Source organism: Bubalus bubalis, chromosome 8, assembly GCF_019923935.1.
Source record: "Bubalus bubalis isolate 160015118507 breed Murrah chromosome 8, NDDB_SH_1, whole genome shotgun sequence".
NCBI lineage: Eukaryota > Metazoa > Chordata > Mammalia > Artiodactyla > Bovidae > Bubalus > Bubalus bubalis.
Genome location: NC_059164.1, coordinates 44,343,036 through 44,370,030, shown reverse-complemented (window position 1 = coordinate 44,370,030; position 26,995 = coordinate 44,343,036). Strand labels below are relative to the sequence as shown.

At 37.5% G+C, this 26,995-nt stretch overlaps 1 protein-coding gene across 1 annotated transcript in view; it reads left to right on the top strand.

The window, feature by feature from the left end:
* Positions 1 to 26,995, top strand: part of RELN (reelin) — a 553,128-nt gene that overhangs the window by 370,257 nt on the left and 155,876 nt on the right. Inside the window, exon 20 of the mRNA XM_006053468.4 lies at positions 2,790 to 3,026. Coding sequence (XP_006053530.3) covers positions 2,790 to 3,026 — 237 coding nt within the window. The remainder of the gene's footprint in view (positions 1 to 2,789; positions 3,027 to 26,995) is intronic.

Sequence of the window (26,995 nt, the reverse complement as noted above, 5' to 3'; positions counted from 1 at the left end):
AGAATCAAGGTGGCTTTTCAACACTAGTTATGTGCACAGCTTGAAAGATTAAGATCAGAGTGGAGGTTTTTTTAAATGGAGAATATGGTAGTGGTACCAAGAATACTTTCATTTTATATATATTGCCTCTGTCCAAGAGACTCTTCCTTCCTCTTACATAAATATTAATAAAGGGTAACATAGCAGAAGTAGAATTTGATATATTCTAGACACTAAATTACATTTTATATGATAAATAATACAAACCATGTAAACTCACCATAGGACAGTTAATTATATCTTCATGCCTTCAGCCATTTGCTGAGTTTTCTTCAGTATAAATTGCTATCTGTAATTGCTGTGAATTTCATATTGTCCCTTTCTGCCATGGTTGTTAGAAAATGAAGTGTGATCCCTATTAGATATGCTAGTTGGCTAACTCCTGTTATTCCTAGCTGATTTCTAATAATTTGCTTACCTGTAGTTCTCTCAATAAATGAAGAGTTCTGCTTGTTATTTATATTTATAAAAGTTAAAGTCTGTATATATCTGAGTTAATCTTTTAACTCTTAACTGATTAGACTGTCTTGTAAACTAAAATATAAAACTTTATATTGTTGGTGAAACTGATATTATTCTAGATTTTTCTTAATTATGGGGCTTGTTTTTTTATTCTAAAATTATAAAGTCTAACAATATTTTATTTTTGTCTTGATTATTGATTATAAGAAATCCATGAGCTTAGTACATATCCAAAAAGGGAATCTTGAAACAGAAAGTTGACTTAAATTCCTGGGTTTTCATCTAGGAATAGTCAGATCAAATGGTTCCATAGCTTTACTAGCCAGTTACTGTAATAGGTATAGAGTAGGAAAAACAGAGACTCCCACCCCACCTGAAGATATAATGTAGCGATAAAGAACACAGACTCTAGAGCCGTGTTCACTAGATCCGTACCGTGGCATTGTCACTTAAAAGCTGCTTAACCTAAAAGAAAATCTTTAACCTCATTTTGCCTTTGTGTTTGAATCTCTATCAGAGTACACTGATAATATGTACTTATTCTATGCAGAAAGAATTTATTAAGTCCCTTTTATATACCAGGTTCTAGGTGCTAAGATAAAATGGTGAAAAACAGAAAAAAGTCTATGACTTTGCCGTAAGGATAGTATTATCCCAGTTTCACAGATGAAGATGCTGAAGCGCATAGAGGTTAAATACCTTCCCTGCAGCTGCAAATTTGTCAACCATTAGGTGCCAGGAGTCTGATTACAGACTCACAGTCTTAACATCTCTGCTGATGAAAATATCAGTCACTTCAATTACTGTTATCACACACATATACACTTTATTTTCTTTAAAATTTCCTGAGAAATTCTACTTCTCAGTTGTTAATTTTTAACATTGTGTATAGTTTCATCAGAAAGAATAATACCTGCTTTTAAAATTATTAATATAAAATTATAATTTTCTAATAACAATGCTAATACAATAATATTATTAAATTAATGTATGATATTTTTATTGTTAAGCCAGTTTGAATATAGTTTGATTATTTTATTATTTCTTTGCTATGTTGACATAAATAATATTTAATTATTTAATAAATATTTAGAAAAAATAAAGTGAGAATTACTGAAATAAATTTTATTCTTTTAATAAACTCACATTGGTTAAAATATTAGCAAATTATGTATTTAAAAATAATAAACTTATAGTAACTATGTCTTTAAAAAAAAAAAGAAATGCTTTTTAGTTTATATTTCTGTATTTAAACATTATTTTTTATCCTGTTTAAAAAGTCTGTTTACTCACATTTCAAAAAGTCCTACCACTTTTTTACTGTTTATATCATCAATGATTGTAATCAGGTTATTCCACCCCATATTTTCATGTACAAATTATTTAAAGAAAAAATAGACTTTATTTTTAATAAGTTTCAGTACACAAAAATTATATTTTCAAAATGTGATTTAATGCTTCTTTGTGTAATAATTAAAAGATGAACATAATACAAATATGAAAATCAATCTAATTTTTCAGTAAATCCAGCCTCAGACTTTGAAGTTTTTAAAGAATTTTTTTCTCAGTTATCCAACTAGTTACCTGCCTTAGGGAGTTTTTCTTTGCTCACTAGGAAAAAGATTCAGTCCTTTCAGTGTGCGTTAACGCAGACAACTCTCCTGGTGTTTAATTGTACATTGATGGAGATAAATGTTCCATTTGCCATTCGCTTCACATCTCACCTTGTATATGGATGTGAGCAGCATGGTACTGTGATTTATGGAGCTTTCAAGCAGATGTCATTGCAGTGGCAATTAATGTATGGTTCCTGCTGCTGTGTACAATGATTGCTCCTGGAAATTAGATATTATTCTTAATTTTCTTCCCCATTTGTCAGATGCAGGTTTGTTGTCATGGCCACCATGACAGAGCAAGTGACCTCGCACACTATGCTAAACTCATGGGAATGAGAAACTGCCATGGTTCCTACCAGTCCAAAACTATAATATGTGTAACAAGCTGCCAATATTCTTTACCAGACTTAGGCGAATCTTGCCACATTGACAACTGTGTTTTATTGGGTTAGTGTCTCTGAGAGCAACTGAGTGAAAGGAGTCATATTTTTGGATGTATCAAGAAGACTTTGTTGCAGTCAGACAAGAAACTGGAAAATCTCAAAAATGTTTGTCATAGTGGGAGAATTATTTTTTCAAATATTATACTGCAGAAAACAAGATCCTGCTATAAATGTTTGTATTTTAAGACACCGAAATAATCCAAATTTTTACTTCTGTTTTCTGCTTTAGAATAATCTCCGTAGAATTACCAGATGATGCAAGACAGTTTGGAATTCAGTTCAGATGGTGGCAACCATACCATTCTTCCCAGGGAGAGGATGTATGGGCTATTGATGAGATTATCATGACATCTGTACTTTTCAACAGCATTAGTCTTGACTTTACCAATCTTGTGGAAGTCACTCAGTCTCTGGGATTCTACCTTGGAAATGTTCAGCCATACTGTGGCCATGACTGGACCCTTTGGTAAGGATTTCATCTTTGTTGTTGTTGTTGTTACATTTTGCATTCAGGATTGAAACACAAAGATGACCTTCCAATCCACCTAGCACTTAGTCTTTTGTATTAATTGAACATGAACCATTTGAAAAGTCATTATTATGTCTATAAGTAAGTTATCTTGGGAAAGAAGACTGAAAACAGAATACTGATAGATTTAAAGATAAATCTTACTGTGTTTATTAATCTTGAATTTTTACTTTCCCATCATTACACGTAAAAACCCTCTTCACCAAGTGTTAATATCTAAAGTGACTAACATATTCTCCCTTCAAGGTGGTCCATCATGATCACAGTGAAAATTGAAATCACTTTAATGACTATTTTAATAAAATTTCTCATGAGATGTTTTATTTTCATGCTGTCTTACATAAAGTCCAAGAAGCTTTTCCATCCCACATTTGTTTAATAAGATCTCCTTTGTTTTAAAATTAATTTAATTGGAGGCTAATTACTTTTATCAAGATTGGACCAGTGACTTGTATAGCTAATGTCAGTGGAGTTTCAGGATTGTAGAATCTCTTAGTCCAGATACCTTTCATTCTTAGGTTTGTTTCTCCCTATGATCATATGCAAACTTAATTATACATTAAGCAGTAAATGAATAATTTAAGACTGTGATTAGTACTTCAGAAACATCGGTAGGATGACACAATAGTGATTAACTAGAGTCAGGAGTTGACCACTTTGGAAATCTAGGAGGAGGCTGCTGCTGCTGCTAAGTAGCTTCAGTCGTGTCCAACTCTGTGCGACCCCATAGACGGCAGCCCACCAGGCTCCCCCGTCCCTGGGATTCTCCAGGCAAGAACACTGGAATGGGTTGCCATTTCCTTCTCCAATGCATGAAAGTGAAAAGTGAAAGTGAAGTCATTCAGTTGTGTCCGGCTCTTCGCGACCCCATGGACTGCAGCCTACCAGGCTCCTCCGTCCATGGGATTTTCCAGGCAAGAGTACTGGAGTGGGGTGCCATCGCCTTCTCCGAGGAGGAGGCTATGTTTGGGTAATTCAGAGAGTGGATACAATGCATTCCACCAATTGGGAAGTAAAAGAACGGGAAGTTCCAGGCACTTGAAGACCTGAAGGAAGAGCATTCAGCTACCGGAACCTTTTAGTGCAAAGACTCCCATAACATGAGCGACTATGGCATGTTCAAAAATCAGGAAGTATGCCAGTGGTGCTGGAGCCTCGGGGATGAGGGAGCAAATGTAAGAAATGGAAGCCAAGAGATGTGCAGAAGCCTGATCAGGTAGAAGTTTCCAGGCTTAGAGATGCTACACTAAAACTCAGGTCTGTAAAATCTCACAACTCACAGCCTTCATCATTGTGCATACTACCCCTCTCTGGGTTCCCTTAGAACTTTAAGCATGATTGAAGAATAATTCTCTGAGTCTTTTACTTTCTCTTGAGTCATGATCAGACCAATTTAATTTCTCCAGATGAATCTCACCAAAAGCTATTCACTGCAATTGTCTCCAGAGAGTATATCATAAGTGACCCATCAGTGACCTTATCATAATTAGAGGTAAATTTTACACACCATTGCACATAAAATTACCTTTGATGGGAATTGTGCATGGACAGTCACATATCACACAGCAGGCTAAAATTCTAGCATCAAAATGACAGCTAATGGAATGGAAGTACAGCTGATCACTTTTGCTGTGAGCACTGTCCAACTAGATAAAATGAAATTTCTATATGACAAAATATAAAAGGTTATATTTTGTATTTTCTAGTTGATAGCCTCAGGTGCTTATTTTTGTGCATGTTCTTTCTTAGTCCCAGAGTCTTCAAAGAAAATAAAGGGGTGAAGCAAATAAGATACAAAGATGTAAAGCAAAATGAGAGTTCTTAGAATTTTATTATTCTGAAATTTTAAATTGACCTGAATTAACCACCATCCAAATTGATCTTATATCATAAACTGTATCCCCCAAGTTTGTTTAGCAGTTTTTCTTTCCAGCACTTCTAATACAACAAAGAATCATATCACGAATGCAAGTCCTGTATCATGTTTATTTTTTCATAAATAGTTCACATCTGCTCAAATAAACTCCAAAGTTGCTGAGCATTTTAATTTAGCACTTGGGTTGAATGCATGATAACAGCAGTTTAATTTCTGTGCTTTGATCAAAACCCTAAGAACAATATTCTTTCACACAAGCCTGATGAGTATTCTTAACCCACCACTGCTTTAATTGGTGGAGATACATTTACTTTGTGAAAGTACAATCACAGTAATTATAGAAAGCCATAAGAAAATATAAATAATTGTACAATCCCCATGGGCACCTTGAGCAACGCCATAGGAGTTTTATTAACAGCCACATGTGAGCAATCAGATTTGACTTTCTGATCTTCTCTGAAACGAAAAGGAGTTGTCCTGGTTATGAAACAACAGAGAGTATACTCTGGTGGTGATAATGAGACTAGAGAAACACATTAACCGCTTTAATAAGGACATGAAAAATGCTCTCTACTCATTAAAATGAAACAACATGGAAGATTTCAAACTGTTCCCATTTTCTTAGCCAATGAATCAGAATAAAGCCTCTTTTAATGACACCGTTTTCTCTCTGCTGCTGTTGAGGAATATATTGTCCGAGTTCAGTGTGAACTCATTTTAGTGATGTTTTTAAGAAACACTTATTGCAATATTAAAATTCAAATGATGATATTGACCAACTATTTATCTTAACTCCCTAGTCCTAAAACAAGTTGTTGTTTTTTTTGGTTTTTTTTTTTTCTTTTTCAATGTAAAACCTTTGGAGCATGTTATCTTATTAAGTAAAAATTTTTTGAACATGTTCAAATATGTGGCCTCTGGCCTTCAATGACCTTGCTTCTATCAAGGGAAATTTTGAAATGTATACATGTTTGCCACAAATGACTGGTGTTAAATTAATTATTGTTGGCTTTTCCCAGCTGTGAGTTCATTTGGTTCTCATTTTCTAACTTATGACTTTCCATGGGTATGGATTCCTGTTACTGAGAGTGTTCTCCAGGGAAAACCTGAACAATTGCTTTTTCATTAGAAGAACTACAGTCAATATGCTATAAATCACTTTACAGTGTGTCATATTAGAGCATGTTTTTCCATGTGGAAATGAATTGCTTTTAATTATTCATAGTACTTTCCTTTCTTCCATGCATAGTCTCTGAAATCAGAACCTCTGTCTGCTTTATGTTCTAAAGATAGTCTTTAAAGCCCCTTCCATGTATTTTAAGATCACTAAGGGAATTATTTTAATTGATGTTTATTAAAGGTGAATTGACCAATGCTATTAGAGAGAATACCAAGGCACATTTACATTCCTCTGTCTTATCTAGTAGACTAGCTTAAGTATACACGTGGGAAGGAATTGTTTATTATGCAGAGTTTTTTTTTTTTAATGTAGAGTTTTAGTTTCAGAATGTGTAAAACTGTGAGAGGATGGTCATTATAGCATATTAGAATTGGCAGTTGGTTTTAGTAGAAGACATAAAGAGTTTTCCAGACAACCAAAGACTAAAGGAGTTCAGCACAACTAGATAGGCTTTACAAGAAATGTGTTAAAAGAGCGTCTTCAAGCTAAAACAAAATGGCTCTAATTGATAACAGGAAAACATGTAATAGAATAAATCTCACTGATAAAAGTAAACATATAGTTAAATTCGAAACACTCTCATGTTGTAGTGTTTGCATGCTTGCTAAGTCATTTCAGTTGTGTCCAACTCTTTGTGACAACTATGGACCATAGCCCACCAGGCTCCTCTGTCCATGGAATTCTCTAGGCAAGAACACTGGAGTGGGTTGCCATGCCTTCCTCCAGGGGATCTTCCTGATCCAAGGATCAAACCCATGTATCTTATGTCTCCTGCATTGGAGGGTTGGTTCTTTCCTGGGAAGCCTTAAGTTGTAGTGGTGGTAGGTAAATCACTTATAAATCTAGTATAAAGGTTAGAAGACAGGCATTGAAACATGTAAAATATCATGTATGAAACGAGTTGCCAGTCCAGGTTCGATGCACGATACTGGATGCTTGGGGCTGGTGCACTGGGACGACCCAGAGGGATGGAATGGGGAGGGAGGGAGGGAGGAGGGTTCAGGATGGGGAACACATGTATACCTGTGGCGGATTCATTTTGATATTTGGCAAAACTAATACAATTATGTAAAGTTTAAAAATAAAATTTAAAAAAAAGTAGTAAAAATAATTATAATTACAATAATTAGTTAACAGAAAAGATTAAAAATATGTAAATTATGACCCCAAAACATGAAACATGGTGGGGGAAGTTAAAAATGTAGAGCTTTAGTATTCATTTGACTTAAGTTGTTATCAACTTAAAATAGACAGTTATATATATAAGATATTTTATATAAACCTCATGGTAGCTACAAAGTAAAAACCTGGAATAGATATACAAAAGATAAAGAGAATGGAATCTAAGCATATCACTACAGAAAATCATCAAATCATGAAGAAAAAGAGCAAGAGAAGAAAGGAAGAAATGAATTACAAAATTACAAAAGAAAGAAATTACAACCAGAAAACAATTAACACAATGACAATAGTAAGTTTTAGTAAGTCCAAACCTTACAAAAATTATTTTGAATGAAATGGACTGAATTCTCCAATCAAAAGCCAGAGTGACTGAATGGATTAAAAGAAACAAGACCCAACTATATATTGCCTCCAAGAGTCTCACTTCAGCTTTCAGATAGCACACAAACTCAAAGGGATGGGAAAAGATATTCCATACAAACAGAAGCCAGAAGAAAGCAGGAGTAGCTATACTTATATCAGACAAAATAGACTTTAAGTAAAGACTCTAATAAAAGATAAAGATAGGTGTTACATAATGAGAAAGTTACTAGCCCAACAAGGCTATAAAACATTTGTAAATATTTATGCACCCCAACATAGGAGCACCTAAATATATAAAGCAAATATGAACAGACATGAAGGGAAAAATCAACAGCTATACAAGAATAGAAATGTACTCAGGTCTCTACCTTCAATATTGGATTCATGTAGAATATCAGCAAGAAAACATTGATCTTAAAAGACAAGTTAGACCAGATATATTTAACAAACATTTATGAAACATTGCTTCCAAAAGTAGAAGACTGCATTTTCTTCTCAAGTGCGCATGGTACATTCTCCAGGTTAGAGCATATGTTAGGCCACAGAACAAGTCCTAACAACTTTAAAAAGTCTGAAGTCATGTCAAGCAGTTTTTCCAACCACAGTGGTATGAAACTAGAAATCAATTACAAGAAGTAAACTGGAAAATCCACAAACATGGAAATTAAACAATGTGCTACTGAACAATGGGTTGAAACATTAAAGAATGTCTTGAGACAAATGAAAATGGAAATACAACATAACAAAACATATGGAATGGGAATTCCCTGGTGGTCAATTGCTTAGGAATCCACACTGACTATCAAGGACCCAGATTCAGTCCCTGGTTGGAGAACTAAGATTGTGCAAGCCTTGCAACATGGCAAAAAGAAAAAGAGAGGGATGGATCCAAAGCAGTTCTAAGAGAGAAGTTCATAGTAATAAAAGACTACATTAAGAAATAAAAATGATGTGAAATAAACCTAGCTTTGTACTTCAAGGAACTAGATAAAGAAGGACAAAATAATTTCAAAGTTATTCAGATCAGATCAGATCAGTCACTCAGTCATGTCGGACTCTTTGCGACCCCATGAATTGCAGCACGCCAGGCCTCCTTGTCCATCACCAACTCCCAGAGTTCAGTGAGACTCAACGTCCATCGAGTCAGCGATGCCATCCAGCCGTCTCATCCTCTGTCGTCCCCTTCTCCTCTTGCCCCCAATCCTTCCCAGCATCAGAGTCTTTTCCAATGAGTCAACTCTTCGCATGAGGTGGCCAAAGTACTGGAGTTTCACCTAAGCATCATTCCTTCCAAAGAAATCCCAGGGCTAATCTCCTTCAGAATGGACTGGTTGGATCTCCTTGCAGTCCAAGGGACTCTCAAGAGCCTTCTCCAACACCACAGTTCAAAAGCATCAATTCTTCGGCGCTCAGCCTTCTTCACAGTCCAACTCTCACATCCATACATGACCACTGGAAAAAACATAGCCTTGACTAGACAGACCTTTGTTGGCAAAGTAATGTCTCTGCTTTTGAATATGCTATCTAGGTTGGTCATAACTTTCCTCCCAAGGAGTAAGCGTCTTTTAATTTCATGGCTGCAGTCACCATCTGCAGTGATTTTGGAGCCCAGAAAAAGAAAGTCTGACACTGTTTCCCCGTCTATTTCCCATGAAGTGGTGGGACCGGATGCCATGATCTTCGTTTTCTGAATGTTGAGCTTTAAGCCAACTTTTTCACTCTCCACTTTCACTTTCATCAAGAGGCTTTTGAGTTCCTCTTCACTTTCTGCCATAAGGGTGGTGTCATCTGCATATCTGAGGTTATTGATATTTCTCCCGGTAATCTTGATTCCAGTTTGTGTTTCTTCCAGTCCAGCGTTTCTCATGATGTACTCTGCATAGAAGTTAAATAAACAGGGTGACAATATACAGCCTTGACGAACTCCTTTTCCTATTTGAAACCAGTCTGTTGTTCCATGTCCAGTTCTAACTGTTGCTTCCTGACCTGCATACAGATTTCTCAAGAGGCAGATCAGGTGGTCTGGTATTCCCATCTCTTTCAGAATTTTCCACAGTTTACTGTGATCCACACAGTCAAAGGCTTTGGCATAGTCAATAAAGCAGAAATAGATGTTTTTCTGGAACTCTCTTGCTTTTTCGATGATCCAGCGGATGTTGGCAATTTGATCTCTGGTTCCTCTGCCTTTTCTAAAACCAGCTTGAACATCAGGAAGTTCAAAGTTCACATATTGCTGAAGAAGGAAAGAAATAACAAAGATCAGAGTGGAAACAAATGCAACAGAGACTAAAAAGATAATAGAAAAGATCAGTAAATCTAAGAGGTGGTTTTCTGAAAAAAATAAACTGAATATACAAATTTTTAACTAGACTTACCAAGAAAAGAGAGAAGGCACAAATAAAATTAGAAATGAAAAAGTAAACATTGCAACTGACACTACAGAACAGTAAAGAATTATAAGAGGCCATTAAGGACAATTATATGCCAACAAATTGAACAATATAGAAGAAATAGAGGAATTCCTTGAAACATACAACCTACCACGACTGCATCATGATGAAATAAAAAAATCTGAGCAGACTGATTACTAGTAAGGAGACTGAATTAGTAATCAAAAACCTCCCAGAAAACAAAAGCCCAGGAGCAGAAGACTTTACTGGTATCTAATTCTTAGACATTCTAGAATTATTGCCAATTCTTCTTAAACTTCTCCAAAAAGTAAAAGAGAAAGGAATATTTCCAAACCCATTTTATAAGGCCAGCACAACTCTGACTCTAAAACTAAGCAAGAATGTAATGAGAAAAGAAAATTACAGGCTAAAATTTTTAATAAATATAGATACAAAAATTCTCAGTAAAATATTAGCAAATCTAATCTAACAACACATTAAAAGTATATATATCATAATCAAGTTGGATTTATTCCTGGGATACAAAGGTGAGTCCACATATGAAAATCAATCAAGTAATATAACACATTAACAAAATGAAAGATAAAAATCATATGACCATCTCAATAGATGCAAAAAAATTGTCAATATTCAACATCCATTTTTAATTAAAAAAAAAATCTCAACAAAGTAGGTACAAAGGGAACATGCTGCTCTACTGTGCTTAGTTATTCAGTCTTGTCTAACTTGATGCAACCCCAAGGACTGTGGCCAGCCAAACTCCTCTGTCTGTGGGGATTCTCCAGGCAAGAATATTGGAGTGGGTTGCCATGCCCTCCTCCAGAGGATCTTCCCAACCCAGGGATCTAACCCAGGTCTCCCACACCACAGGCAGATTGTTTACCAGCTAGCTAACAGTTCTTACTGTTCAGTCAGTCAGTCATATGTGACTCTTTATACTCCATGGACTGCTGCATGCTAGGCTTCCCTGCTCTTTTACCATTTCCTGGACCTTGCTCTAACTCAGGTCCGTTGAGTTGGTGATGCCATAAAACCATCTCGTCCTTTCTCGTCCCCTTCTCCTCCTGCATTCATCTTTCACAGCATCAGGGTCTTTTCTAATGACTAGGTTCTTCACATCAGGTGGCCAAAGTGTTGGAGCCTCAGATTCAGCATCAGTCCTTCCAATGAATATTCAGGGTTGATTTCCGTTAGGATTGACTGATTTGATCTTCTAACAGTCAAAGAGACTCAAGAACCTTCTCCAACACCACAATTCAAAAGCATTGATTCTTCAGCACTCGGCCTTCTTTATAGTCCAACTCTCACATCCATACAAGACTGCTCAAAAAACCATAGCTTTGACTATACAGACGTTTGTTGGCAAAGTAACATCTGTGCTTTTTAGTAGGCTGTCTAGGTTGGTCATAGCTTTCCTGCCTAGGAGCAAGTGTCTTTTAATTTCATGTCTGCAGTCACCATCTGCAGTGATTTTGGAGTCCAAGAAAATAAAGTCTGTCAGTGTTTCCATTGTTTCCCCATCTATTTGCCATGAAGTGATGTGGCCAGATGCCATGATCTTGGTTTTTTTGACTGTTGAGTTTTTTTTTTAATTTTATTATTTAACTTTACAATATTGTATTGGTTTGGCCATATATCAACATGAATCCGCCACAGGTATACACATGTTCCCCATCCTGAACCCTCCTCCCTCCTCCCTCCCCGTACCATCCCTCTGGGTCGTCCCAGTTCACCAGCCCCAAGCATCCAGTATCGTGCATCAAACCTGGACTGGCGACTTGTTTCATATACGATATTATACATATTTCAATGCCATTCTCCCAATTCATCCCACCCTCGCCCTCTCCCACGGAGTCCAAAAGACTGTTCTATACATCTGTGTCTCTTTTGCTATCTTGTATACAGGGTTATTGTTACTATCATTCTAAATTCCATATATATGCGTTAGTATACTGTATTGGTGTTTTTCTTTCTGGCTTACTTCACTCTGTATAATAGGCTCCAGTTTCATCCACCTCATTAGAACTGATTCAAATGTATTCTTTTTAATGGCTGAGTAATACTCCATTGTGTGTATGTACCACAGCTTTCTTAGCCATTCATCTGTTAATGGACATCTAGGTTGCTTCCACGTCCTGGCTATTATAAACAGTGCTGCGATGAACATTGGGGTATACGTGTCTCTTTCAGTTCTGGTTTCCTCCATGTGTATACCCAGCAGTGGGATTACTGAATCATAAGGCAGTTCTATTTCCAGTTTTTTAAGGAATCTCCACACTGTTCTCCATAGTGGCTGTACTAGTTTGCATTCCCACCAACAGTGTAAGAGGGTTCCCTTTTCTCCACACCCTCTCCAGCATTTATTGCTTGTAGACTTTTGGATTGCAGCCATTCTGACTGGCATGAAATGGTACTCATAGTGGTTTGGATTTGCATTTCTCTGATAATGAGTGATGTTGAGCATCTTTTCATGTGTTTGTTAGCCATCTGTATGTCTTCTTTGGAGAAATGTCTATTTAGTTCTTTGGCCCGTTTTTTGATTGGGTCATTTATTTTTCTGGAATTGAGCTGTAGGAGTTGCTTGTATATTTTTGAGATTAGTTGTTTGTCAGTTGCTTCATTCGCTATTATTTTCTTCCATTCTGAAGGCTGTCTTTTCACCTTGCTTATAGTTTCCTTTGTTGTGCAGAAGCTTCAAGTGTAATTAGGTCCCATTTGTTTATTTTGCTTTTATTTCCAATATTCTGGGAGGTGGGTCATAGAGGATCCTGCTGTGATGTATGTCGGAGAGTGTTTTGCCTATGTTCTCCTCTAGGAGTTTTATAGTTTCTGGTCTTACGTTTAGATCTTTAATCCATTTTGAGTTTATTTTGTGTACAGTGTTAGAAAGTGTTCTAGTTTCATTCTTTTACAAGTGGTCGACCAGTTTTCCCAGCACCACTTGTTAAAGAGATTGTCTTTAATCCATTTATATTCTTGCCTCCTTTGTCAAAGATAAGGTGTCCATAGGTGCATGGATTTATCTCTGGGCTCTATTTTGTTCCATTGATCTATATTTCTGTCTTTGTGCCAGTACCATAGTGTCTTGATGACTGTGGCTTTGTAGTAGAGCCTGAAGTCAGGCAGGTTGATTCTTCCAGTTCCATTCTTCTTTCTCAAGATTGCTTTGGCTATTTGAGGTTTTTTGTATTTCCATACAAATTGTGAAATTATTTGTTCTAGCTCTGTGAAGAATACCGTTGGTAGCTTGATAGGGATTGCATTGAATCTATAAATTGCTTTGGGTAGTATATTCATTTTCACTATATTGATTCTTCCAATCCATGAACATGGTATATTTCTCCATAAGTCAACTGTTTAACTCTCCTCTTTCACTTTTATCAAGAAGCTCTTAAGTTCCTCTTCACTTTTTGCCATAAGAGTGGTGTCATCTGCATATCTGAAATTAGTGATATTTCTCCCAACAATATTGATTCTAGCTTGTGCTTCATCCATCCCAGATTTCACATGTATGCATATAAGTTAAATAAGCAGGGTGACAATATACAGCCTTGAAGTACTCCTTTCCCAATTTGGAACCAGTCCATTGCTCCATATCTGGTTCTGTTCCTTCTTGACCTGCATACAGGTTTCTCAGGAGGAAGGTCGGGTGGTCTCCTAGTCCCATCTCTTGAAGAATTTTCCACCATTTGCTGTGATCCACGTAGTCAAAGTCTTTAGTGTAATCAATGAAGCAGATATAGATCTTTTTCGAGAACTCTCTTGCTTTTTTGATGATCCAGTGGATGTTGGCAATTTGATCTCTGATTACTCTGCCTTTTCTGAATCCAGCTTGAACATCTGGAAGTTCATGGTTCACTTACTGTTGAAGCCTCACTTGGAGAATTTTGGGCATTACTTTGCTAGCTTGTGAGATGGGTGCAATTGTGTGGTAGTTTAAACATTCTTTGGCATTGCCTTTCTTAGGGATTTGAATGAAAACTGACCGTTTCCAGTCCTATGGCCACTGCTGAGTTTTCCAAACTTGCTGGCATATTGAGTGCAGCACTTTCACAGCATCATCTTTTAGGATTTGAAATAGCTCAACAGGAATTCCATCACCTCCACTAGCTTTGTTCGTAGTGATGCTTCCTAAGGCCCACTTGACTTCGCACTCCAGGATGTCTGGCTCTAGGTGAGTGATCACACCATCATGGTTATCTGGGTCATGAAGATCTCTTTTGTATAGTTCTTCTGTGTATTCTTGCCACCTCTTCTTAATATCTTCTGCCTCTGTTAGGTCCATACCATTTCTGTCCTTTATTGTACCCATCTTTGCATGAAATGTTCCCTTGATATCTCTTATTTTCTTGAAGAGATCTCTAGTCTTTCCCGTTCTGTTCTTTTTATCTGTTTCTTTTCATTGATCACTGGGGAAGGTTTTCTTATTTCTCCTTGCTATTCTTTGGCACTCTGCATTCATATGGATATATCTTTCCTTTTCTCCTTGCCTTTCACTTCTCTTCTTTTCTCAGCTATTTGTAAGGCCTCCTCAGACAACCACTTTGCCTTTTTGCGTATCTTTTTCTTGGGAATGATTTTGATCGCTGCCTTCTGTGCAGTGTTTCAAACTTCTCTCCATAGTTCTTCAGGCACTCTATCAGATCTGATCCCTTGAATCTATGTGTCACTTCTACTGTATAATTGTAAGGGATCTGATTTAGGTCATATGTGAATCATCTAGTGGTTTTTCCTACTTTCTTCAATTTAAGTCTGAATTTTGCTGTCCCAGGGATGCCCATAAAGGGAACATATCTCAACATAAAGCCATATATGACAAGGCTACTCAGTGATGAAAGGCTGAATGCATCTTCTCTAACATCAAGAATAAGACAAGGATGCCCACTCTCATTACTTTTATTCAAAGTTGTCCTGAGATTTCTAGCCAGAGCAGTTAGGTAAGAAAAACAAAAGTCTCCAAATCCGAGAGGAATAGTATAACAGTCTTTATTTGCAGATGATGTGATTTTACTATGTGTAGAAAGATGAAAGATTCCACCAAAGCTGTTAGAACTAATAAACAGATTCAGCAAAGTTGCAGGATACAAATTAATAAACAAAAAGTAATAGCATTCATATATATTAACAATGAAATGCCTGAAAGAAAAATTAAGAAGATGATTGCATTTATCATTGCATCAGAAAAAATAAAATATCTATTAATAAGTGTAAGCAAGGAAGTGAAAGATCTGTATATTTAAAACTGTAAGATACTGATGAAAGAAATTGAAAAGACACAGATAAATGAAAATATATTCTGTGCTCATGGACTGGGATGATTAATATAGTTATAATGTCCATACAACCCAAAGCCATCTTCATATTCAATGCAATCCCTATCAAAATTCCAATCTCATTTTTCACAGAAATAGAACAAGCAGTTCTGATGGTTGTATAAAAACCACAAAAGACTTCAAATAGGCAATCTTGAGAAAGAACGAAGCAGAAAGTATCACACTCCCTGATTTCAAACAATTGTACAAAGTTATAGTAATCAAAACAGTGTGGTATTGGCATAAAAAGAACGCATAGATCAATACAGAACAGAAATGAGAGCCCAGAAATAAACCAATGCATATATAATTTAATTTTTGACAAAAGAGACAAGAACATGTGGGGAAAGGACAGTCTCTTCAGTAATTGGTATTTGGGAAAAAAAGTTCTGCACTCAATATGCCAGCAAATTTGGAAAACTCAGCAGTGGCCCCAGGAATGGAAAAGGTCAGTTTTCATTTTAGTGCCAAAGAAGGGTAATGCCAAAGAATCTTCAAACTACTGTACAGTTGCACTCATTTCATATCCTAGCAAGGTAATACTGAAAATCCTTCAAGCTAGATTTCAACAGTACATGAACTGTGGAATTCCAGATGTACAAGCTAGATTTAGAAAAGACAGAAAACCAGAGATGAAATTGCCAATACATGCTGGATCATAGGAAAAGCAAGAAAATTCCAGAAAAACATCTGCTTCATTGACTACACTAAAGCCTTTGACTGTGTGGATCACAGCAAATGGTGGAAATTTTTTCAAGAGATGGGAATACCAGACCACCTTACCTGCCACCTGAGAACCCCATATACAGATCAAGAAGCAACAGTTGGAACCAGACATGGAAAAATGGATTGGATCCAAATTGGGAAAGGAGTAGTTCAAGGCTGTATATTGTCACCCTGCTTATTTAACTTATATGCAGAGTACATCATGTAAAATGCTGGGCTGTGTGAAGCTCTAAGTGGAATCAGTATTGTCAGGAGAAATATCAATAACCTCAGATATATAGATGACACCACCCTAATGGCAGAAAATGAAGAACTAAAGAGACTCTTGATGAAGGTGAATGAGGAGAGTGAAAAAGCTGGCTTAAACCTCAACATTCAAAAAACTAAGATCATGGTATCTGGTACCATCACTTCATGGCAAATAGATGGGGGAAACAATGGAAACAGTGGCAGACTTTATATTGTTCGACTCCAAAATCACTGTGGATGGTGACTGCTGTCATAAAATTAAAAGACTCTTGCTCCTTGGAAGATAGCTGTGACAAACCCAGACAGTGTATTATAAAGCACAGACATTACTTTGCTGACAAAGTTCTGTCTAGTCAGAGCTATGGTTTTTCCAGTATCATGTACATATGTGAGAGTTGGACCATCAAGAAGGCTGAGCACCAAATAATTGATGCTTTCAAATTGTGATGCTGGAGAAGACTCTTGAGACTCTCTGGGACAGCAAGGAAATCAAACCAGTCAATCCTAAGGGAAATCAACCCTGAATATTCATTGGAAGGACTGATGCTGAAGCTGAAGCTTCAATATTTTGGCCACCTGATGCAAAGAGCAGATTTATTGGAAAAACCCTGAAGCTGGGAAAGATTGAGGGCAAGAGGAGAAAGGGATTACAGAGGATGAGAAGGTTGGATGGCATCATTAACTCAATGGACATGAGTTTGAGAAAATTCCAGGAGTTAGTGAAGAACAAGGAAGCCTGGCATGGTAGATTCCATGGAGTCACAAAGAGTTGGACACAACTGACCAACTGGACATCACCAGATGGTCAACATTGAAATCAGACTGATTATATTCTTTGCAGCCAAAAATGGAGAAGCTCTATACAGTCAGCAAAAACAAGACAGGGAGCTGACTGTGACTCAGATCATGAACTCCTTATTGCCAAATTCATCTTAAATTGAAGAAAGTGGGGAAAACCACTAGACCATTCAGGTATGACCTAAGTCAAATCCCTTGTGATTATACAATGGGAGTGAGAAATAGATTTAAGGGCCTAGATCTGATAGACAGAGTGCCTGATGAACTATGGACGGAGGTTCGTGACATTGTACAAGAGACAGGGATCAAGACCATCCCCATGGAAAAGAAATGCAAAAAAGCAAAATGGCTGTCTGAGGAGGCCTTGCAAATAGCAGTGAAAAGAAGAGAAGCAATAAGCAAAGGAGAAAAGGAAAGATATAAGCATCTGAATGCAGAGTTCCAAAGAATAGCAAGGAGAGATAAGAAAACCTTCCTCAGCAATCAATGCAAAGAAATAGGGGAAAACAACAGAATGGGAAAGACTGGAGATCTCTTCAAGAAAATTAAAGATACGAAGGGACATTTCATGCAAAGATGGGCTCAATAAAGGACAGAAATGATATGGACCTAACAGAAGCAGAAGATATTAAGAAGAGGTGGCAAGAATACACAGAAGAACTATACAAAAAAGATCTTCAGGAACAAGATAATCAGATGGTATGATCACTCACCTAGAGCCAGACATCCTGGAATGTGAAGTCAAATGGGCCTTAGAAAGCATCACTACGCACAAAGCTAGTGAAGGAAATGGAATTCCAGTTGAGCTATTTCAAATCCTGAAAGATGATGCTGTGAAAGTGCTGCACTCAATATGCTAGCAAATTCGGAAAACTCAGCAGTGGCCACAGGACTGGAAAAGGTCAGTTTTCATTCCAGTTCCAAAGAAAGGCAATGCCAAAGAATGCTCAAACTGTAGCACAATTGCACTCATCTCACACGCTAGTAAAGTAATGCTCAAAATTCTCCAGCCAGGCTTCAGCAATACATGAACTGTGAACTTCCAGATGTTCAAGCTAGTTTTAGAAAAGGCAGAGGAACCAGAGATCAAATTGCCAACATCCGCTGGATCATGGAAAAAGCAAGAGTGTTCCAGAAAAACGTCTATTTCTGCTTTATTGACTATGCCAAAGCCTTTGACTGTGTAGATCACAATATACTGTGGAAAATTCTGAAAGAGATGTGAATACCAGACCACCTGACCTGCCTCTTGAGAAACCTGTATGCAAGTCAGGAAGCAACAGTTAGAACTGGACATGGAACAACAGACTGGTTCCAAATAGGAAAAGGAGTACGTCAAGGCTGTATATCGTTACCCTGCTTATTTAACTTCTATGCAGAGTACATCATGAGATACGCTGGGCTGGATGAAGCACAAGCTGGGATCAAGATTACCGGGAGAAATATCAATAACCTCAGATATACAGATGACACCACCCTTATGGCAGAAAGTGAAGAAGAACTAAAGAGCCTCTTGATTAAAGTGAAAGAGGAGAGTGAAAAAGTTGGCTTAAAGCTCAACATTCAGAAAACGAAGATCATGGCATCCGGTCCCATCACTTCATGGGAAATAGATGGGGAAACAGCGAAAACAGTGTCAGACTTTATTTTTGGGGGCTCCCAAAATCACTGCAGATGGTGACTGCAGCCATGAAATTAAAAGATGCTTACTCCTTGGAAGGAAAGTTATGACCAACCTAGATAGCATATTAAAAAGCAGAGACATTACTTTGTCAACAAAGGTCTGTCTAGTTAAGGCTATGGTTTTTCCTGTGGTCATGTATGGATGTGAGAGTTGGACTGTGAAGAAGGCTGAGCGCCGAAGAATTGATGCTTTTGTGCTGTAGTGTTGGAGAAGACTCCTGAGAGTCCCTTGGACTGCAAGGAGATCCAACCAGTCTATCCTAAAGGAAATCAATCCTAGGTGTTCATTGGAAGGACTGATGTTGAAGCTGAAACTCCAGTACTTTGGCCACCTGATGCAAAGAGCTGAGTCATTTGAAAAGACCCTGGTGATGGGAAAGTATGAGGGCAGGAGGAGAAGGGGACGACAGAGTATGAGATGGTTGGGTGGCATCGCCAACACAATGGACATGGGTTTGGGTGGACTCTGGGTGTTCATGATGGACAGGGACGCCTGGCGTGCTCTGGTTCATGGAGTCGCAATGAGTTGGCTATGCCTGAGCGACTGATCTGAACTGAACTGACAGAGTTTAAACTGAGTTGTGTGATTGACTAAGACTAAGCAATGCAGAAGGAAAAAACGTTTGTCCTTTTCTCCTCCTTGAGAATTCCAGACCCCCAATCTCCACTTTGAGAACCCCAGACCCTTTTTTCCTCCTTGGGGACCCTGGACTTCTTATCAATCTGCGTAGAAATTGATTCTCCCAGGTACATGAAAAGATGCTCAACATCACTAATCATCAAGGAAATGACAAATCAAAACCACAAGGAGATGTCACCTCACACATATTAGAGTGGCTATTATTGAAAATAAGAAATAACAAGTATTTCCAAGGATGTGGACAAAGGATATCCAATGCACTGTTCTTGGGAATGTGAACTAGTGTATCTACTATGAAAAACTATATAGAGGTTTCTCAGAAAATTAAAAATAAATTCCATACTATCAAACAATTTTACTTCTGGGTATATGTCTGAAAAAAATGAAATCACTATCTTGAAAATATATTTGTACCGCCCATGTTTGTGGCAGCCTTATTTACAACAGCCCAGACATGGAAACAATAAGAGTGTCCATTAGTGTGTGAATGTATGATAAAGAAAATGTGGTAGATACAATGGAATGTTTTCAGCCATAAAAAATAAGGAAATTCTACTATTTGTGACAACATGGATGGACCTTGAAAAAATCCAAACTTATAGATAAAGATAACAGATTGGTGTTTGCCAAAGGTGGGGAGAAAGGGGTGGGCAAAATGGGTTGATTTATAAAAGGGCACAACCTTTTCACTTACAAGATAAAGTTTTGGGGATAAAATGTATAGCATGACTATAGTTAACAATACTGCATTTTATATTTGAAACTTGCTAAATGAGTAGATCTTAAAAGTTCTCATCACAAGAAAAAAAATTTGTAACTATGTGAGGTAATAGATGTTAACTAAACTTACCACAGTGATCATTTTGCAACATATAAGTATATCAAATTGTTGTGTTATACACCTAATACGGTGGTATATGGCAATTATATCTCAATAAAACTAGAAAAAAAGTAAAAATTGATAAGATGAACTAAGAAAAGCAAATTTTTTTCTTTAATTATGGCTGAGGAAAAGGAGACTCATTTAAAAGAAGATTTAGAAATAAGAGAGATGTAGAAATGTTGAAAGAGTCTGCTAGTTACCTTCATGGGCAGTAGAAATAGAAGTTATATAATATTACTCAATATGTCCTTTTTTTTTTTTTTTTTTTTTTGCATATACAAGTCAATCACTAGCTCCAGTCATGGTAGGACCACTTTTTAGAAGAGAAATTTCCTAAAGGAAGTAGTGAAAGTAAAGAGAATATAAAAGAAACATGCAAGAAATGAAACTAGCTGTGAATGACAAAGGACGTGAGGAAAAAGAGGGTGATGTTTTTTGTGGTATGTAATGTTGTGATGGGAAGACTTTGGAAGCCTTTTAAAACCAGCCCCAGGTGACATGGTCAGCCTGGAGATGTAGGGAAGCTGATTTGAAAAGAAGGATAACAGCTGCAGGATGGGTGGCCCAAGTCAGAGGGAGTGGACAAATGGCTACAAGTTCAGGACATTCAAAAAGTATATATTCATGTCTCATGGGGCATCTATAAGCATCCACAACAAAAAGAAAGCTGTATATTTTATAACAAGCAAGAGTTCCCTAAGGCTGAGGCTAAAAGTGTGTACATGCATGCTAAGTTGCTTCAGTCGTGTCCAACTCTATGTGACCCTATGGACTGTAGCCCACCAGGTACCTCTGTCCATGGGATTCTCCAGGCAAGAATCCTGAGTGGGTTGCCATGTCCACCTCCAGGAGATCTTCCCAACCCAGGGATAGAACCTGTGTCTCTTATGTCTCCTGCATTACAGGTGAATTCTTTACCACTTGGCACCACCTGGTAAGCCCAAAAGGATCCTAAAAGCCTGTTTATCTCATAATACAAATTAAATACAATTCACTTCCAATAAGAGGTGGGAAATAGTACAGTAGCTCTACTAACATTGAAGAAAGTCAATAATATATTCTTACATAATAATATAACAGAACTGAAAAATGAGTGAAATGTATTTTAAGCTATATAAGAAGAGCTATAAAGTAGTTGTCAAGGTACTTCTAAGTTATAAGAATCATCAGGTATCAACAATAATGTGTAGTGATGGATAACACAAAACGATTTCCTAATTGATCAGGAGAAATCCCTTCAGAGCTCATGCTTAAACCACACCTGATATATACATTTAGCAAGAAGTGGGCCAAACATTTTTAAATAAGATCTACATTTTTTTCTAGGGCTTCAGCTGGTAAAGAATCTGTCTGCAATGTGGGAGACCTGGGTTCAATCCCTGGGTGGGGAAGATTCCCCTGGAGAAGGGACAGGCTACCCACTCCAGTGTTCTGGCCTAGAGAATTCCATGGACTCTAGTCCATGGGGTCACAAAGAGCTGGACATGACTGAGCAACTTTCACTTCACTTCAACCTTTTCTTCTGCTATCTTTTGGTTAATTTTTCAAAATAGGATTTATGTGTTTGTGGATGTTAAAAGTCAAGAGTCTTTCCTACGTGCTAATGTTTATTCCTTTGGACTGGTCTCATCATGAGGCACAGGAGGTTGCCTGATACTAATATAAGGGATGTGTCATTTGTAAACATTCACAGAGGAGAAGTTGGGTTACTGCCCCTCTGAAACTTTGGATAGCCTTGATCTCTTAGCTCACAAGAAAAATAAATTTATGGCTATCCCTTTATAAAATGAATCTGCTTATAGAATAAAAATAACAGCCAAGTAAATATCTTTAGGATTTTTCTTTCATTGAACATCAGCCTAAAATTTATATAGAAATTTTGTCAGTTTAAATTGTTTATTAGTAATCCTAGAGTATTCTTGGGATTATTATTTTTTTTTACAAAGACTATTAAAAAGAATCAGTTCAGTCGCTCAGTCATGTCTGACTCTTTGCAACCCCATGAATCGCAGCACACCAGGCCTCCCTGTCCATCACCAACTCCTGGAGTTCACCCAGACTCACGTCCATCGAGTCAGTGATGCCATCCAGCCATCTCATCCTTTGTCGTCCCCTTCTCCTCCTGCCCCCAATCCCTCCCAGCATCAGAGTCTTTTCCAATGAGTCAACTCTTCGCATGAGGTGGCCAAAGTACTGGAGTTTCACCTAAGCATCATTCCTTCCAAAGAAATCCCAGGGCTGATCTCCTTCAGAATGGACTGGTTGGATCTCCTTGAAGTCCAAGGGACTCTCAAGAGTCTTCTCCAACACTACAGTTCAAAAGCATCAATTCTTCGGCGCTCAGCCTTCTTCACAGTCCAACTCTCACATCCATACATGACCACTGGAAAAACCATAGCCTTGACAGACCTTTGTTGGCAAAGTAATGTCTCTGCTTTTGAATATGCTATCTAGGTTGGTCATAACCTTCCTTCCAAGGAGTAAGCATCTTTTAATTTCATGGCTGCAGTCACCATCTGCAGTGATTTTGGAGCCAAAAAAAATAAAGTCTGATACTGTTTCCGCTGTTTCCCCATCTATTTCCCATGAAGTGGTTAAAAAGAATAAATCAACTCAAATTGTGCTGCTAAAGAAAATCAGATGGAGTGAACTCACTCCCAAGAGCCATTTTAACTACCGTTTCACAGTAAGTGATTAGGAAGGTTAGCAGATAGATAAGGCTAATATGTTGAGTGACAAACTGAAAAGTCACTATTATTTTCAACAGCTGTGAAAAAAGCATTTTCAGTGCCTAAGGAAATACCTCTATAAAATTGATAATGTAATTGAAAGTTGCTCAGTCATGTCTGACTCTTTGCAACCCCATGGACTATACAGTCCATGGAATTCTCCAGGCCAGAATACTGAAGTGGGTAGCCTTTCCCTTCTCTAGGGGATCTTCCCAACCCAGGAATTGAACCCAGGTCTCCCACATCGCAGGCAGATTCTTAACCAGAGGAGCCACAAGGGAAACAATGTAATTGAATACACTCCCAAATAGATTTATAAGTGACTTTCTAAAATAAATCCTATTTACTAGGTTTTTTCTTCATGAGGATTTCATTACATGAAATTTGTATTCGTTGATAGGCTAACATATATTCAGCTGTTTATTGATTGCACTATAGGCACTATTTGTCCTGTAGGTATAGTACTTGGCACTGAAGATGAAAATAGACAAGTCCTTTGTGGAGCTTATTTTCTAGAGGAGAAAAACAATAATGAACAAATTTGTGATAATATTCCAGATAGTGACAATTGCTGTGAGGATAAAGGAATGGACTATTAGGTAGCATAAGTGGAAACTGAGACTATTTTAGGTAAGATGTTTAGGGAAGCCCTCTTGCAAGTGGAGAGACCTCAGAATAATGAGAAAGAAATACTGAAGTGAAAGTGTGCAAGCAAACCTTGACAGGTAGAAAGAACAGCAAAATCAAAGGTCCCGAGGCAGGCAAGGAACTAGATTATGTTAGGGCCTCATAGAGCAATAGAGAAGTTTTGGATTTTATTCTAAGCATTATGCATGCTATATGCTAAGTCGCTTCAGTCGTGTCCGACTCTTTGTGACCACATGGACTGTAGGCCACCAGGCTCCTCTGTCCATGGGATTCTCCAGAGAAGAATATTGGAGTGGGTTGCCATGCACTCCTCCAGGGGATCTTCCCAACCCAGGGATCAAACCTGCATCTCTTACACCTCCTGCCTTGGCGGACAGGTTCTTTATCACTGGCACCACCTGGGAAGCCCCAGTGTGTTATGGGTTATGAGAATTCAGTAAATAATTTGAAGCAAGGGTGATGTAAACATTTTTTTTTATTTTATTTTATTTTTAAACTTTACAATATTGTATTGGTTTTGCCAAACATCGAAATGAATCTGCCACAGGTATACATGTGTTCCCCATCCTGAACCCTCCTCCATCCTCCCTCCCCATACCATCCCTCTGGGTCGTCCCAGTGCACCAGCCCCAAGCATCCAGTATCGTGCATCAAACCTGGACTGGCGACTCGTTCCATATATGATATTATACATATTTCAATGCCATTCTCCCAAATCATCCCACCCTCTCCCTTTCCCACAGAATCCAAAAGACTGTTCTATACATCAGTGTCTCTTTTGCTGTCTCGTATACAGGGTTATTTTTACTATCATTCTAAATTCCATATATATGCGTTAGTATACTGTATTGGTGTTTTTCTTTCTGGCTTACTTCACTCTGTATAATAGGCTCCAGTTTCATCCACCTCATTAGAACTGATTCAATGTATTCTTTTTAATGGCTGAGTAATACTCCATTGTGTATACATACCACAGCTTTCTTAGCCATTCATCTGCTGATGGACATCTAGGTTGCTTCCATGTCCTGGCTATTATAAACAGTGCTGCGATGAACATTGGGGTACACGTGTCTCTTTCAATTCTGGTTTCCTCAGTGTGTATGCCCAGCAGTGGGATTGCTGGATCATAAGGCAGTTCTATTTCCAGTTTTTTAAGGAATCTCCACACTGTTCTCCATAGTGGCTGTACTAGTTTGCATTCCCACCAACAGTGTAAGAGGGTTCCCTTTTCTCCACACCCTCTCCAGCATTTATTGCTTGTAGACTTTTGGATCGCAGCCATTCTGACTGGCGTGAAATGGTACCTCATAGTGGTTTTGATTTGCATTTCTCTGATAATGAGTGATGTTGAGCATCTTTTCATGTGTTAGCCATCTGTATGTCTTCTTTGGAGAAATGTCTATTTAGTTCTTTGGCCCGTTTTTTGATTGGGTCATTTATTTTTCTGGAATTGAGCTGTAGGAGTTGCTTGTATATTTTTGAGATTAGTTGTTTGTCAGTTGCTTCATTTGCTATTATTTTCTCCCATTCTGAAGGCTGTCTTTTCACCTTGTTTATAGTTTTCTTTGTTGCGCAGAAGCTTTTAAGTTTTAATTAGGTCCCATTTGTTTATTTTGCTTTTATTTCCAATATTCTGGGAGGTGGGTCATAGAGGATCCTGCTGTGATGTATGTCGGAGAGTGTTTTGCCTATGTTCTCCTCTAAGAGTTTTATAGTTTCTGGTCTTAACGTTGAGATCTTTAATCCATTTTGAGTTTATTTTTGTGTATGGTGTTAGAAAGTGCTCTAGTTTCATTCTTTTACAAGTGGTTGACCAGTTTTCCCAGCACCACTTGTTAAAGAGATTGTCTTTAATCCATTGTATATTCTTGCCTCCTTTGTCAAAGATAAGGTGTCCATGTGTACGTGGATTTATCTCTGGGCTTTCTATTTGTTCCATTGATCTATATTTCTGTCTTTGTGCCAGTACCATACTGTCTTGATGACTGTGGCTTTGTAATAGAGCCTGAAGCCAGGTAGCTTGATTCCTCCAGTTCCATTCTTCTTTCTCAAGATTGCTTTGACTATTTGAGGTTTTTTGTATTTCCATACAAATTGTGAAATTATTTGTTCTAGCTCTGTGAAGAATACTGTTGGTAGCTTGATAGGGATTGCATTGAATCTATAAATTGCTTTGGGTAGTATATTCATTTTCACTATATTGATTCTTCCAATCCATGAACATGGTATATTTCTCCATCTATTAGTGTCCTTTTTGATTTCTTTCACCAGTGTTTTATAGTTTTCTATATATAGGTCTTTAGTTTCTTTAGGTAGATATATTCCTAAGTATTTTATTCTTTTTGTTGCAGTGGTGAATGGAATTGTTTCCTTAATTTCTCTGTTTTCTCATTATTATTGTATAGGAATGCAAGGGATTTCTGTATGTTGATTTTATATCCTGCAACTTTACTATAATCATTGATTAGTTCTAGTAATTTTCTGGTGGAGTCTTGAGGGTTTTCTATGTAGAGGATCATGTCATCTGCAAACAGTGAGAGTTTTACTTCTTCTTTTCCAATTTGGATTCCTTTTATTTCTTTTTCTGCTCTGATTGCTGTGGCCAACACTTCCAAAACTATGTTGGATGAAAGTGGGCACCCTTGTCTTGTTCCTGACTTAGAGGAAATGCTTTCAATTTTTCACCATTGAGGATAATGTTTGCTGTGGGTTTGTCATATATAGCTTTTATTATGTTGAGGTATGTTCCTTCTATTCCTGCTTTCTGGAGAGTTTTTATCATAAATGGATGTTGAATTTTGTCAAAGGCTTTCTCTGCATCTATTGAGATAATCATATGTTTTTTGTTTTTTTCATTTTGTTTATGTGCTGTATTACATTGATTGATTTGCGGATATTGAAGAATCCTTGCATCCCTGGGATAAAGCCCACTTGGTCATGGTGTATGATCTTCTTAATGTGTTGTTGGATTCTGATTGCTAAAATTTTGTTAAGGATTTTTGCATCTATGTTCATCAGTGATATTGGCCTGTAGTTTTCTTTTTTTGTGGGATCTTTGTCAGGTTTTGGTATTAGGGTGATGGTGGCCTCATAGAATGAGTTTGGAAGTTTACCTTCCTCTTTAATATAATTGTAGCTGCTATGTGAGAATAGATGGTATGAAGTAATAAGAAAAGCTCAGAGGCCAGTAGTGTCATCCACATGTACTTATTAGAATGTTGCTAGA